The following is a 15,925-nucleotide window of genomic DNA, read 5'->3' as shown; positions in this document are numbered from 1 at the left end:
CTTCACGGTCCATTTTAGGTCCACCTTCATCCCAAGAGGTTGAATCATAAATATAACCCAGTGTCACTCCCCAAAGATTTGCCTGACTGGGACTGGAGACACGGCTGCATCCCCTGCCAGAAGATGGAGTTGTTTGCTGTTCTCTGCATAGAAACGAGCCATTACGTTGCATTTGTGAAGTATGGGAAGGACGATTCTGCCTGGCTGTTCTTTGACAGCATGGCCGACCGGGATGGTATTTCTGACCTCTTCTGTGTGTGGCAGCCTGTGGGTTTGTGGTGGGATAGTTCATAGTGGGACTGTCTGTTGTGAGTAATAAGATACTTTGTGAGAAATCCTTTCAGGATTTTCAGGATTTCAGAATTTTCAGGTTTCAGGATGACAAAGACTCTAATCTTGAAATGCCTTAACAACCCTGCTGTTATTATTCCTTATAATAACAACATTATAAGGAATAACATTGTGTTATTTTGACATGTATATGCTCTTTGTTAAAAATAGGGTCCTAACATTCTTATTTGAGGGCTGAAAGATTTTACTTTCCTCTTAATTTTTTGTATGAACCATAATAGATTTTATTGAGCATGGTTATACCAAGCTCTCTGGGAGTACAGTAAGTCATTTTACCTAAATCTTTGCAAGATGGAAATGTGTCATCCCATTTTTCTCATATGAAAGCTGAGGTCACGTAGCTTGTGTTTAACTTTTTGATCTCATGCTTATGGTTTTTTGTTTTACACTAAACTGTTATCTAAATGACAAAAGCTAAGCCCAGAAGTAAATATCCACTTTGGAAAATAAGCCTGTTCTCCACTGAATGTGTTTCTCCCTGAAAAGGGGGATGAACTGTACCCCTAGGACAATAATCTTTAACACATCTGAAGCCAGGGCCCCGAGAAGGCTTCAGGAGTGAGATGTCTGTAACAACAGCTCTCCAGACTTCTGTGGAGTGCACAGGTTAGGGCCAGCCTTGGGCAGGCTGGGAATGTGACATATGTGTCCCTCCATTCTCTTCTTACAGCCTGCTTTTCCTTTAGCCACATTCGCAAGCCCTGGGTCCCAGGTCTTCCACTATGGCCCTCTAAACACCTAAGACCTCTCCCCCTAGTGGCAGCCTATTTATTGACCAGAGGCCACGCTCCAGACCAGAAGTTCTCAGCCTTTTCTCAGCTTTCAGATGCTTGAGCGGTGCAGCCCAGCCCCATCTGTAAATGTGCCCCTACCCAGTTGCCATTGTGACTTACGAGCATAGGTGAGACATTTGGAAAAGCCACTGGGAGGGCTAAAGCCTCAGGGTTTTCTTGGAATCAGAGCGTCAGTATCATGATGCACAGTACGATGACATGAAAAACAAACTGTGCTAAAGGTGTGCACATGTGTTTGAAACCTGAGGACACTAATAGTGCTGGATCTGCTCCAGATGGGACAGCCTTATGGGGAAGTGTGCTGGGATGGGTGGCTCTGGGAAGGGATGTGGAAATGTGAGGATCAAATGCTATATTTTCCCTTATTTCCAAATCAAACAGAGGGAAACCTGGAAAGCAGGTCTGAGGCTTTTCTCAGGATATGTGTCCTTTACCAGTTTTGTTCACTTTCGATCCTAGAATCTTTTCAGAAGCGAAGAGATCAGAAAACCATCATGTGTTAAAGGAGGCTTTAACTTTTAGAAGTCAGAAGTAAAATAAGGCCATTTTGAATTTGAAAGTCAGGCTTTACTAAATCAGAGGATCATACAGTAGTTTGGGGGTACTAGGCCGCAGCGAGAGGGTTTAGAACTTCACTGCTCTAAACAGAGCTCTCCCTCTTCTCACAGGTGGTCAGAATGGCTTCAACATTCCCCAGGTGACCCCCTGCCCGGAAGTGGGCGAGTACCTGAAGATGTCTCCTGAGGACCTGCACTCTTTGGACTCCAGGAGAATCCAAGGCTGTGCTCGCAGACTTCTTTGCGATGCATATATGTGCATGTACCAGAGTCCGACCATGAGCTTGTACAAGTAGTGGGTCATCCCGAGAGGTGAAGAGACTCAACACAAAATCTCAGTGTTGTAATTGCCTGGAGCTGGCAGTTCTGTTCCACACCCATTGCCGGCAATGGGTGTCTTTGTGTGGTGACGGTTCAGAAAAGGATTCCTGTGCTTCAAAACCAATTGCTTTTGTGTTACCGAAGTATTTAATAAGAAGCATTTTGCACTCTAGAAAGTATGTTTGTGTTGGTTTTATAAGAAGTCTAAATGAAGTTAATTAATACCTGAAGCTTTAAGTTAATTGCATTGATTATATGATATTTTTGGAAGCATAAAATTTTAATTGTGACAGTTTAAAACCTCTTTTAGTCCACTGAAAATGTAAATAAATGTTTCTTCTTTCTGGACCAAGGATATGAAATAATTTTTCCTTTGTAGCTAAGGTTGCCTTGAGGAAGAAATAATTTGGTTTCATTAAGAGCCTACCTTCAGTCCAGCTGTTACAGGTGTGCTGCGTTTGCCTTGTTAATCCCTTCATCCCTACTGCTGATTCCTGCATGTCTGCAATCTGCTGAGTTTCTGTGTTTCTGCAGTAGTGGTCAAAAAAATACTGAAATTCCCCTAATGGTGTTGTTTTCTACTTGTTCTGGTTTTGAGATAAATGAGTGATTCTGTCATAAAATGTCCATTTTTGATGTACTTTTCCTGGAAGATTAGGGTATTCAGCAGTTGAAGCTCTTTGGTCACTGTAAATGTCAACTAACGGGATTTTTTAGGCACTATTTTTATGCAACAGTAACTTTTATGAAAGGATTGGAGTAATAAGTAAATAATAAACTCTTATACAAATATACAGTCCATGAGAAAAATTTGGCTTCTAGAATTACTCATTAATATTTCCCTGAAAAGATACATTAGATATTTAAACCTTTATTTAAATAAATAAGAGGCTTATTTTAAATAAACTTCTGTTACTCTGAATAAGGCAGTTAGTTTAAATTTGGTCAGTCAGCCAGTACACTCACTAAATCCATTTTGGTTTTGCTTGAGATAGTGATGATTTTGAATCATATTTTATTGAAATATTAGCAGCGGCTTTATCCTCCCTCTGATTAAATAAGTAGAAAATGGATGTTTTCCTAGGTATATCCATAGTGTGTGTAGACCACAGTGGATGTTGTAGACTAGAATCATAGATTATAAATGTCAGTGCTGTGGAACGTATATCCCTTGAGTGTTGTTTTGTGATATTGTGTTTTTGGAATGACTTTCTAACCTTGCAGAAAGGCAGAAAAGATGTCATATGTATATAGCATATGACTGTACAATATTGAATGTCAAAAAAACTAGAAAGAGTCTTTACCAACCCTGAAGTTATTTTTTAATTTTTATGTTTTGCAGTTATTTTTTTAAAGATACCCCTTGGTTTTATCATTCCATTTTGCTGGTATTTATTAGCTTTATAAGTCATACAAGGTAAGAAACTTTTCCATCTTATAACTTTTTCATTTTTGAAGTGAACAAGTAGATAGGTTTTGTACCGGGTTTTGTACTGCTTATATCCGGCTATGAGGTGATAACTAGAGGAGGGTGTAAGCTGAGGACTCCTGGCTGTGGGGCCAGCTCTGCCCCTTCCCCTAGGGGCAAGGGGGACATGGGATGCTGTGTCTAAGTGCTGCACTAGCTCTGACCATCTGAAGTCCAGACACTGCATAGCTATTCGGTGCTGAATGAAGAATGGGTGAATGAGGATCAGTGTGATCCCAACAGGTTAGCTGGAGGAGTGATTAGGCATCTGTATGTAGATGAGACTGGACCTCACAGTGAAGAGAGAGAGAAGGCAGTTCTTTTTCTGTAGAAAAGAAGACAAAATGCAAGGTGGGGAAGATCCCTGGTTGGCTTGCATGGTAGACAGCTGTAACACTTGCTTGGAAGGTAGCTTGATTCCAAATTTCACAGGGTGGAGCCCTTGAAGGTGGAGGGGCCTCATCCAAAAATGGTTCCTAACATTTTCTCCAGGTGGAACTCATTACTGAGGAAGGTAGCACATGGGAAGGGTGGCCTGTGTCCTTGTCCTGCTCCTGAGAACCACAAGAATGGCCAGGGAAGCCTCTTCCCTCATCTGTCCCTCACATCCTTCTGGGCAGTCCCTCTTGTTCCTTCTTCCGGCAGGGTCTGGGGTGTCCGGGGGCCATGGTCAGGCCTGGGCTGCATGGCACAGATGGTCAGTGCACCTGCTGAGTTAGTTAGCTTTCAGTTTTGTGTTTTCTCTGGTATTCTCTTGGCTTTTTAAATGTTTTCTCATTTTTCCTTATCACATCTACATTCAAGATGATAATATAGTAAGTAGAATCATCTTTATATCATGGTTCAAATACATATATACATCATAGCTACAAATACAAACTAGAGCAAGTTATGTTCCTCCACCTCCAAATAAATACATGTGTGTTTATTATGTGTTTATATGTAGAAGAATAGGTTGGGGGAGACAGAGAAAGGGGGAGGGGAGATAGAGAGAGACTGTTATAGATGCTAGATGTGTCCTGTCCCTCACTAACAGCTTTATAAAGGAGTCTGACTCCAGCCACAAAAGAATGTTTTCTGAGGCTGGGAAAACCAAGAGAAATGATTTAAAAATGAGTATAATTGTTGCAGTTGCTACGGTTTTTCTGTTTAGAACATTTTAGAATTTTTAAATTTATATTTGCCAAGGGCTTAGTAAATGGTCAGGTTCTTGCTGTCCCTTGATACATTTATTCTCCCACACACAGTCACTTGAGAACAAAGGGAGGAGACAGGAATTAGTCTTATGGAACTTATGCTGTCTCCTCAAATTTATGTTTGTCCAAATGTGGCATCTTCATAGATTCTGGAGTTGCTCCCCTTCTTAGCTGGATCTCACTGTGCAGCTAGGTAATTTTGCATCTGTGTGGATGATTGTAGACTGAGATGTGCATGGAGAATGTGGTAAACTTTCACTGAGTGGCTGCCAGCAGGTATTTATTGGACATAGATTAGATACCTAAGATCGTGTCACAAGCATATCAGACCCACTCCCTGCTCCAAACAACTTAGTACCTAACTTCAACCACAGAGCATCTACTAGGCCTGCTTAGTGTGAGAGGTGACAGCTCTGGGGCAGCTTTAGGAGGCAGTGTGGTGTCGAAGGAAGGGAAAGGACTGGGGACAGGGACCTGGACCCTTTCTCTGTTCCTGCTCTGTGATGTTAGATGGCTTGACTACTTGGGCTTTCACGTCTTCTTGTGTATAATGAGAGGATTGGACTGTTGGATTTTATAGGGGAAAAAAAGTAGAAATTCTAAGATCCCAGGCCTTGGCTGCTGGACCTGACCCTCACGCGGGGCTGGAAATGTGCTGGTCAGACTCTTACCTGCCGAACCTGATGACCAGCCAGGAAGGAAGTCACTGAACTAGAACACCTCAGAGGTCCCCTCTCCTTTTGTGATCTTGCACTGTTGTATTAATTATTCTACATAAATGTGAGTAATTGAGTGTTCATTATATTATCTGTGTTTATATGTGAACTTATATAAGAAATGCATTTCAGTATGTGTGCCTCAACTCACAATTTCCTAAAAGTTTTAGCCGTTTTTGGAACACAAGCGAGTCTTAAGAGGATATTTGATATAGACATTTTCCTTCCATTTTATTTCTTTAGGGGAAGTTGAGGCTCTGGAAGCCAAAGAAATAGAAAAACATTCTCATGTAGGGAAAAAATATATATATATAATTTCTTACTATCTGCTACATTATGATGAAAATTTAAAATTTCGTGGTAAGATATTTCTCTGGAGTAACAGGTCATCTTATCATAAAGTAAGATGGCCTTAGTAAAGTAGATGTGCCACAAGGTCTGTAATAAAAACAAAGCCACTTTCCTCGGGGCCATCTCAATTCTCCATTGATAGGCAGAGTCCTTGGCTTCCCTACAGCAAGTGGGGGCAGGGGAGGAGAGGGGGCTGTTAAACTGGACCCTAGGGAGCAAGCGGAGGTGGTGGAGGAAATAGGCCCTTACAGCAGGCGGCCACGTGGAGGCAGGGTTTCTGCGCTTCTGGGATTGTCCCTTTTGTCCCAGAGGAGGACTTCAGAGAGGGAGGCAGAGAGCTGGCCTTGCTCTTGTCTTTTCTTTCAGATGTCTTAGGAGGACAAGATAGGAGGGTGGGCGAAGCTCTTCATCTTAGAATAAATCCTGGAGCAGCTGAAGGCTTTCTCCTGAGTCAGGAAGCAGTGATGTAAAGTTAACCGGAGGAGGTGGCCGGGAATAGTGACAAAGTGGAAGGGAATGAGAGTAAAGGGCAGTGATCAGAGCCAGGGGACTTACAGGCTCCTTCTTTCCTGGCAGTGGCCACATTTTTTTCCTTTCATATTTTAAAGTCTTCATTTCTTTTCTTAGAGTTCAGAGAGGCAGGCCCATGGTGGAGGGATTATCTGTCTAAGCACCATGGCTTCAGATATAATTCTCCAGTGCTTTTAAATCCTGTTCACTCTCACTTTTCATTTATTCTAGAGGGATTATACTGGAGACTCAACAGTCTTTAGTTTTGTATTGTTAAATGGCCTTGTGCTATGAAATTTTAATTCTGTGAAGTCTTAGCATCATACCATAAACACTCATGAAAAACATCCTGTTGATGCTTTCCAGTGGTTCTTGGTAGGCAAAGGAGCACATTTTGTACTGCATTTCCATTTCTGGTACCTGTTTGAGCACTTTTAAATTTTTTTGCCTGAAGAACATCTTATACTTATGAAAACATTCTTTAAGAACAACACCACATAAAATACCCCTTTACTATCAGATTGCTCTGATTTAGCCTTAATTTTGTTAAACTTTTTAGAGACGAACGAAGTGCTGCTGTGGAAAGAAATGTACTATATACTATTTCTGTATCATTAAAATGAAATTTTTATGGTTCCTTTTCCTTGGTTTCTTTGGGGAAGGGTCTTGGGCTATGGGAAAGCTGGAACTGGGTCTCTCCAACTTGGTCACTGTTGCCATGGGGCTAGCATAGATGATCATTTCGGGAAGTGCCATACCTGGCACATCTGCCCTCACAAAGCCTCCACTGTTGGTACAGTTGTTTAAGCAAACCTCACACCCTGCCCAGCTCTGGGAGATGCACCAGGGCATCCTGGGTCCATGTGGCTTCCTGTCTAGCCCAAGTTTCCCAGCTCTGATTCTAATGGAAGTCCTGTCCCCACCTCTGATCCCCTCCCGGCAGGCGTTGTGCCCACACTTCACCCCCAGTCCTGTGCTGTTCTCCACAGAGGGTGTGTTTTGGCCCCACGCATCCGGGAGGCCAGTAAGTGCTTTACTTTTCTGTTGTCCCCAGAGGATGACCACATGGCATTGAGGGACTGAAATGAACTCCAGTTTTCTTCTAGGTAATAGAACAAATCTTCCCCAGGAACTACTTAGAGGTTAAGTCAATTATCATGCCAAAGCAGGGAAGCTAGAAGGGTCTGAGTTGTGTAATACTGATATTCACAAGGTTTCTGTAGGTGGGAATAATGGGTACGTGCCTGTAATGACAGATCCCAAGTTTGAGCCCATCCTGGCCAATTTAACAAGATCACGTCTAAACACAGGGTGGTGGTGGTGGTGGAGGGGCTGAGGTTGAGTTCAGTGTGAAAGTGCTGGGTTTAGTCCTCCTCCAGTACAATAAGTCCCCAACTTAGAAACAAGTTCCATTCCGAGAGAACATTCGTAAGTTGTATTCATTCATACCTGACAAGAGTCTCATACTGTACAGTACTCCTGTGAAAATTCACAACTCAAATGTTCATAGTCAAGGACTTACTGTACTGCAAAACAAACAACAAAACACCATGGTTTCTGTTCAGAAATCCAAAACTTACAGCTGTAAGGACATACTATTGATAAAACAAGGCCATGAGCTTCACTGATTGTCCTTGTCAGGTCAACAGTTGGGCTACTTTCTCATAGATTTTCATACTTCCTGCCTCCCTGGGCATATTAATGTGGCAGTGAGAGTCTGTGTACTTGTGTCCACCTGTGGGTCTGGTCAGTCTAGTGAAAATTAGACCTAGCCAAGGAGAACCATCTGTTCAGAGGAATCCCTGGCCCTGCCTGGTTCGCTTTTCAAGTCTATTGATGCACACTGTCCCTGGTTACAACCTGAAGGATGTGGGTGCAGAGCGTGGTTCTCCATCCTGGCTGCAGGTGGAATCCACGTGGGGAGACTTGGAAGATGCTGATGCTATGCCCACCCCAGGCTGACAGGATTCTGAAGATGGGGCCAGCAGTCAGCATTTATCTTAGTAAATGTACTGCTGAAGCAAGCACATCAGCCGACATTTATCAAAGCTGTTTCCCCTTGTCCAGCGTGCAGCCAGACTGGGGACCCCTCGCCAAGGGGATGGAGTTTCCTGAGGAAGACAGAACCTACTTGTCATTCCCGGTGAACTTTCTGTTCAGTGCAAGCAAGGTTGTGGACATGGACGAGTTCCAAGTTGAATGCAGGCAAACTATCCGGAGCTGCCTCAGAATCAGTGTGCTAGAGGCAGGAGAAAGAGCCTGGATGCAGCAAGGGAATTTCCCATTTGTGAAGAGGGTTTGAATAAAGCTGGCCTTAATGGGGTATCAGAAAGATGTGTCATCTTTATTCAGGAAATAGTTAAGAGTGTGTATAGATTTCAAATGTCATAAACTTTAGATGTCATTAAAAAAAAGTCTGCCAGGTTGACTAGGGAAGCAGGTAGAAGAGCCCTTGGGAATGGGCTGTTTCGGGCAGGCCCTTGGGGACAGTCAAGTCTGGGTGGGTCGCCCAAGTGGGTAGACTGTTTTGCAGTGCTGAATGTTACTGGAGGGAAATCATTTCCTGGGTCCAGTTAGAGCAATCAGGTAAACCAAGGCTAAACTGGATGTCATGGGTAATGCACTCAACAGAGCAGCTCTCATCAGAAAAAGCACAGTGAAAATTGGCAAGTTTTTGGACCATTCCACTTTTCTAAGAGTTTATGGAAGCTTTTGAATCTCAGACCTCAAACATGGCCCTACCAGTAACACCTTAATCTGAGTTAAATATTACCTTTTCCAAAGTATGTAGCTAAAGGTTGCACTGGGTTTGAAGAGCTGGCAATGAGGTGACTTTGCCAGTGATGCTGCCCAGGGTCCTCCCCTGCAGCCCCATCCCAACTTTCTGAGGCTCTGAGAGTGATTGATCCCTGGAGTCCAGCCTTAGGGGTGCGTTGGGTGGTAGGCAGGTCTTGCCAGCCTGTGGACTGAATGCATCAGGTCTGGGACCATGAACTGTGGCTGTTCCGCTGCGCGTTCTCATTGGTTACAGACGGGAGTGCTGCACAGGGAGTTGCTACACACAGGGCTAATGATACGGGAATGCATTTATTTTTATGAAACTGTTTCATTGCTTTGGGCCATCTCTGCATACTTCAGGCCATATTTCTAAACTGTGTCTGCAGGCTGCCCGTGGCAGTGGGATGAGCGGCTGCAGGATGGACAGGCAGAGTGCAGCTTCAGTGTCTGTTAGAGAAGCCCCTCGGAGAGGCCTTCCAGCACAGTGGTGGGGGTATGCAGCTGTGTGTGTGGGACAGCCCTGGGGGCAGAGAGGAGGCCCTGGTTTGCAGCCTCTGCCGATAGCCACACCACGGTGGATTACAACTACCAAAGTGACATGTTTGGAATGAGAGCACAGCAGGATTAACACACAAGAACTTAGCATTTCCACTGTAAGATATGATAGATGTAAATACCTGAGCAGCCTGCAAACTGCTGCCTGTGGATGCAGCCCAGCTCACTGCCACCTTTGTAAGTATCAGTGGAACCCATTCATCTGCACACTGCCTGTGGCTGCTTTTGCTCTTCTGGGCCAGAGTGCAATCGTTGTGACAGAGACCTGTGTGACTGAAAATATTTTCTATCTGGTTCTTTACAGAAAATGTTTGCTTACCCCTCTGGCAGAGAGAATGGTAAAATGTGAAATAATGGGGAAATGGTGTTTCAAGTATTTATTACTTTTGTTTTGGATATAATTTATTGAATTCTAAGTTCATATGATTTAATAATGGCATTTAATAATGTTTATGAAATGGTTTCTGACATTCCTGAAAATTTAATGATTAGCTCTTATGAGCCATGGGAACAGCCTCAATTTACCACGAACACCATTTTAAATGCACCTGCAGGCACTTCTGAGCCCTTCTATATCCCCCGCCCCCAGCCAGGACTTATCCCCTGACGTAGTTAGTGGTTACTTTGGTCTCTACACTAGAAGCCAGGAACATCCCTGATTAATTCTCTTTCCTTAACATCTTGATCAGTGCCTGGCACAAAGTGAGTGGTCAGATATTTGCTGAATGAGGGAAGAAACTTGTGGTCCCCTTTATGATTAGAAGCTACCACCCTATTCACTGTTGTTAATATGGCCAGAATCGGATCACTGTCCCTATCTCCTTTGAGAAGGAAAGTACAAGAGATCCCAGTCTCTGGTTCCCATACAATGCTTCCTCTCAGAAGTGGAGATGTCGTAGGACTTCCCCAATAGGCTTTTATTAACTTAACTGAAATCATGCACGTTAAGGTGCTTGTCACAGTGCCTAGCACTCAGAAAGCCCTATGAGAGACAAGTTACAAGTCTAATCAACTCGCCTCTTTCCACCTCTCTTCCCTTTCCAGATCTTTTTTTTTTCAGGCCATACTCAAATCTTCAGATGGTTAAGATTTAGGCTTTCTCGGGCAGCTTGTCCTTCTGAGTGCAGCAGTGTCATCTTGTGGTCATTATGCGTTATTGCAACTTCCTAGATCTTAGCTCCCAAGCAGAGCAGCTGGACTCCAGGTTTGGGGAGCAGCAAGTGATTTTTGAAAGTAAAGATGACAATTAGATCTACACAGCAGATTAAAATTACACCCGATTGGGTTTAGGCTTTCTCCGTGTCATTTCAAGGCAGCTAGTTAACGTTGGCCGTTTCTGCTTTTGACTAAATTGGCTCTGCTCTTTCTGTTTAATGGTATTTAAGACGATTTAGCGCCATCTACTGGGTGAATACAGGGAGGTCGGTTGTGAAGCCGGGCCTCTGCGAAGGAATGAATTACAAATTCGCAGCTTTATGGGAAGAAAGTAGTTACATAATAGGATCCTGACACCACACCCCTTAATGGGTTTGTATTTCTCGATGTAAGCGTAACTCTGCTGTGCTAAGTCCCTACAGGGTTCCAATATAAAAATCAACCACATTCTCATGAGCATTTCTAGAGTGATCTGTGGACTTGAGGCCTCAGAGTTACAGGGGAAACAGAGCTACAAGCTCAGAGGGTCCACACAAAACTGACAGCCCCAGCTTCTCAGGCCAGAGCCCTGGAACTTTCATTTAGAACGTGTCCCCTTCTTCCACCTAGTGAATCACATACACTGGCAGAGCCACTGCCTTACCTCTGGCTATGGAGGCCATTTGTTTTTCTTTTTCAGAAAGAGTTTGCATTTGGATAAGACTTGCATGAACTGCTTTTCATAGAAGTGAGAACAGGCAGCTCATATAGAGCCATAGTACCCACCTTTGCTCTTTTTGCTGTGTGCAAAGTGAGAACAGACCCAAACCCCCAGACCAGACATGACTCACAGCAGAGGGTCATAGGTTGCTACCGCTGCTTTCCCCATGCATGCATGAGGCCAGCCAAGGGCCTCCCCTGTGCCCATCCTCCCTGCTGTGCTTGGGCAGAAGGGGAAGAGCCTTTCACACTTCTCTGGCTAGCTATGCTTGCCTGATACCTCAGGGCCATCTCCCTGAGCATCAGGACTTACTGCAAACTGAATCTCTCTGGGGCTTGGTTTCTCCAGTGGTTGGTGATTCTTCTAGGTCATTTTAAGGACATGAGCAAAAGTTCACCATATATTAGGTGGAAAAAGTGGGTTATAAAAATTTAAGCACCAAAATAGATCTAATTTTATCTATCAAAAGATCTGTGAACGCATAAATGTCTTGTTAGCAGGGTGTACACTAACCAGAGAGATGACAGTGCTGATGATTTTCATGGTTCTGGTTTTCTCTTGCTGGTCTTATCCAAATGAAAACCAGGGTTGACTGAATGACAGTGTATGCAGGGCGGGTGCTTGGGCGGGGGCCATTTATCAGAGAGAGTGGAGTGAGAAAGTTTGTGATGTTGAGGGTGTGGAGTGGTAGTTTTGGAGATCATTTAGCATGATAAAGACCCAAGTGCATTTCTTTCAGTTTTAAAGGATGAGTAGGCTCCTGGCCATCCCCAGAAGCAAAGGTTTTGTCTGGGGAAAAGGGGCAGAAGATAGATCAGGCAGGTTTTATGACCTCAGGGAGGGAGAAAAGTACAACTGGCGAGGGAGAGAACTCTTTGCATTGAAGGGGTGGGCGCGTGGGAGTTTTGGGGGCCCTTCCAGTGCTTGCAGGCACAGCAAAAGCTGCCCTAAGATCAGGAGGCTTGTTCTAGCTGGAACCATAGCTGTCAGGACTACCTGGGTAGACTGAGGGCTGGCAGTGGAGAGGGTAGAGAAGGAAGAGGAAAACTGCTACTAAACAGAGTGGGCCAGGTTTGCTCACACTGGGGCCTTGGCCCCCTGTCTTTCCCTCCACGTTCAACCTTTCATGTGGCTGCCTAGAAAACCTGTTCCTGTTCTTCACCCTCACTCACTGCCTGCACAGAATGAGGAGATTTATTTAGCCAGTGTAGAAGCTGAGGCGGATGGAGCTGGGTGGTCTCCCCAGAGTGAACACATTAACCTGGGCTGGCTCTGGTGCTCATGCCTGCAGGCTCTGAAAGTGCAAATTCAGCTCCCTGGGAGAGGAGAGACTGCAGGGCTCCCCACCCTGGGGGAATGTGGCTGTGTTTTCCCAGCCTCCTGGAGGCTGGGAACAGAGGCACAACCCAAAGGATACTAGGGAGCAGGGGGCTTTGGCTGTGGTGCTCTCTGTGGAAGGAGGGAGCTTGAGAGACAGGGCAGTTTGAGCTAAGACAAAGGATGCTGGTGGGTAGGATGCTGGGACCTGGACACCTACAGCAGAGGCCCACGAAGGACTTCAGGATGGACTTGCTTGGGGCTGGAGGCCACAGTGGCTTTGAGTGAACTTAGGATGGAGAAGAAGCCAGCACAGAACTTGACAGAAGCTTGATGAACAAAAAAACAAGGCATGTCTGCTCCTTGGACCTGTTTCCCCATTTGGACAACAGCAGGTCTTGGGTTAGGGGCTCTCTATGCATTCTCATTCTTAGGAGAACCTCACCACCAATTCCCTGATGAGAAAACTGGGGCTCAGGCACAATTATGGGGCTTGGACTTGGGATCCTGGTTTCAGGGCCTGGCATTGACTCTGAAATGGGCATGGGGTGGGGAGAGTTTGGCCTCAGATTTTTCCCTGGGACACCTTCATATGGAGCCCAAGGTCAGGTGAGGCACCTAGGTGTGGGTGATGTCCAGCCTTATGGCTCCCAGGAGGCTCATCCACCTGCAATGTTCTTTCTTTCATGTTTTGCTATCAGGATGCACTTTACCGAGTAGCCAGTCTACTGGTGGGGGAGCGGTTTATACACCCATGCATCCTTGCAGCCTGTCAGATCTGCAGCCCAGGGGCCCTGTGACCTCTACTTCCCTTGTCATGCCCTGTCCAGCCATGCCCACCATTCTGACTTCTGTCTCAGCAGATTTGCACTGCCAGCTTTGGGCTGTGGTAAAGGGAGCCACAGCTACTGGATGCGAAGGCTCGGTTCTCATTCCTGCTGTGGGTGCTGTGTCTGTCAGAAGCTGTCCTTCCTTATTCCCTATCTACACCGCAATCTGTCTGCTGCTCTCCCATCCATGGACACTGGTGCTGCTTCCAGGGCAGGGCATTATGTGTGGTGCTGCTGTGACCGCTCTTGGGCATGGCTTTTGGTGCACACCTGTAAGCAGCTCTCCTGGGATGGTGAGGTCACGGATAGGTGTGTCTGGGTTCACTGGGCTTTTCCAGTGTGCATGCCTTCCTTCTATTATGGATTTTTAAAAACCAAATTCACTGAAGTGTAGTTTATATACAATAAGATGCACACATCTTAAGTAAACAATTTTGACAACCCTCCCTTTTGTGTTAAAGTTCAGAATAAAGTTCCAAGTAGTCACCTACAGCTCAGCTGTGTGTGTGTGTGTGTGTGTGTGTATGTGTCTTTTTCTTTTCTTTATAAAACTGAGGCCAGGCACAGGTTGAGAAAACTCTCCAGCCTGTCAGGTAGGACAGCAGAGTTCACCTGTGCCTCAGGAACCTGGGTGGCACAGCCAGTGGGATGAGGTCCATCCCTTCATCTTAAAGTTGGAGAACTGCGGCCTGAGGATGTAGGGCTGCACTGGGGAGCAGATGAACTAGAGGCCTGGATTAGACAGAGCTGATTTGACCAGACACATGACTCCCTGCTCAGGGCAGAATTCTCCTGCCCATGGGACACTGGTGAGGGCACAGTTCCTGGACTGTCCCAGGTGAGGTGGGCCTGTCCTTCAAAGCATGCTGGGTGGGGTGAGGTTGCCCAAATGCCGGCCCTCTTGGGCTTCTGAGATTAAAAGGATTCCAAAGCCTGACAGAGGTGGTGGCCGAAGATGCATGCTCTGCCACCACTCTAGCTCCTAATATGAACGTGTCATGAAGCTCCCCAGGGCCCTCACCAACAACACCTCCAGGCTCTCCCTCTTGCTCTTCACCAACCTGCTGCTCCCTGTCTCAGGAAGGACTCACTTTCCCCACACAAATACCATTCTCAGGTGCCCTCCTAGGGACAGAGAAAGGGCTGGGTCACCTCTGGAACCTCAAGCAGTCTACTCTGACCCTAAGGTGACTGATAGCCCCCTCCCCCAGATTCCCCCCAAATGCCTTGCACCCCCTCAATGCTTTATACTTAGCTGTCAGCCCCAGTAGTGGGGGCCCAGGATGTTCAGGCCACATCATCCCGAACACTCCCTGCTCAATGGAAGACAGTGATTTCCCAAGAGCCTCACGGCCCCAGTTAGGTTTCAGGGCATTTCCAAGCTGAAACTTCTTTTTCGTCCTTGCTGTCTTGGTTCTCAGGACTTTTCTTCTCTGATCCCCTCCACGAAGGGGTCTGGATGCACGTGGCATGTCCTCTACACACTGCAGAGGGATTTCCCTTGTCCTGCTTCTGTTCCAGCCCACCCTAAAGAATCTGGGGTCAGCCCAAAGAAGCAGCAGATTCAGCCCATTGCTTTCAAGTTGGTCTGTCTTCACCCCAATATCTCAGGGCCTCTTGAGCCTTAGGCTTTGGGTCACTGTACCCATCTCCTCTCACCAGCCCTCACCAGGGTACAGCAGGGACAGCTTCTGCTCCCCGGCTCATCCACCTGTGGGTCCCAGCTCTGTGAAACCAGCCCTACCTGGTCCACTTGGACTCTGGTCTGCTCCTTGGCGAGACTATGTGGGCCTCAGTTTCTCTACCTGCAGGATGGGGTGTCTGGGACCATGGCTTTCAAGCTTATGTGCCTACAGGGGCCAGGCAGGTAACATAAGGGGAGGGAAGAGGGTTGGGGTGGGGACAGGGGCATGAGCACTTGGCTCAGTATATTTTGAATTTTCAAACAATTCAGAAATTTTCCAGCAAATTGAGAGTTCTCCATTCATAAACTTCTGGCAATCTCTTTTCTTAAACACTATATTGGGCCAGCCACAGTGAACCCTGACCTAGACATGCTGCTCTGCTACTCTAAGAGTCCACGTTCCTTCCATCTGGGGCAGTGGCTGGGAGTGGCAGGCATGAGTTCAGACTGCACGTCACCCCTCCCCAGCACACCAGCTGTCCTGTCACCAGCACTTTGTACGATGATCATCTTCCTTTTGGGGCACCAGAGCTGGCATATGAATTTTTGATCAGATTGCCTTTGAATGGGTTGACTGTCATGAATAATAGGGCAAAGGGCGCCAGCATTGTGTCTTTAACTATAACTGTTTCAATTAATTAT

The 15,925-nt window shown here is 45.8% G+C and overlaps 1 protein-coding gene across 17 annotated transcripts in view; it reads left to right on the top strand.

The window, feature by feature from the left end:
- Cyld (CYLD lysine 63 deubiquitinase) overlaps positions 1–6,901 on the top strand; it is a 61,200-nt gene extending 54,299 nt beyond the window's left edge. For all 17 annotated transcript variants that reach the window (XM_087206714.1, XM_021260927.2, XM_013073342.3 and 14 more), the window contains 2 exons: positions 19–235; positions 1,814–6,901. In XM_087206714.1, coding sequence (XP_087062840.1) covers positions 19–235; positions 1,814–1,998 — 402 coding nt within the window. In that variant the 3' untranslated portion in view covers positions 1,999–6,901. The remainder of the gene's footprint in view (positions 1–18; positions 236–1,813) is intronic.
- Positions 6,902–15,925: the final 9,024 nt, after the last annotated feature.

The sequence above is a fragment of the Heterocephalus glaber genome, unplaced genomic scaffold (assembly GCF_053883595.1).
Source record: "Heterocephalus glaber isolate CG9 unplaced genomic scaffold, H.glaber_assembly_v1.0 deba00000071, whole genome shotgun sequence".
Taxonomy (NCBI): Eukaryota; Metazoa; Chordata; class Mammalia; order Rodentia; family Bathyergidae; genus Heterocephalus; species Heterocephalus glaber.
The sequence above is the reverse complement of the archived record's forward strand: the minus strand, read 5'-3'. Positions and strand labels throughout refer to the sequence as shown.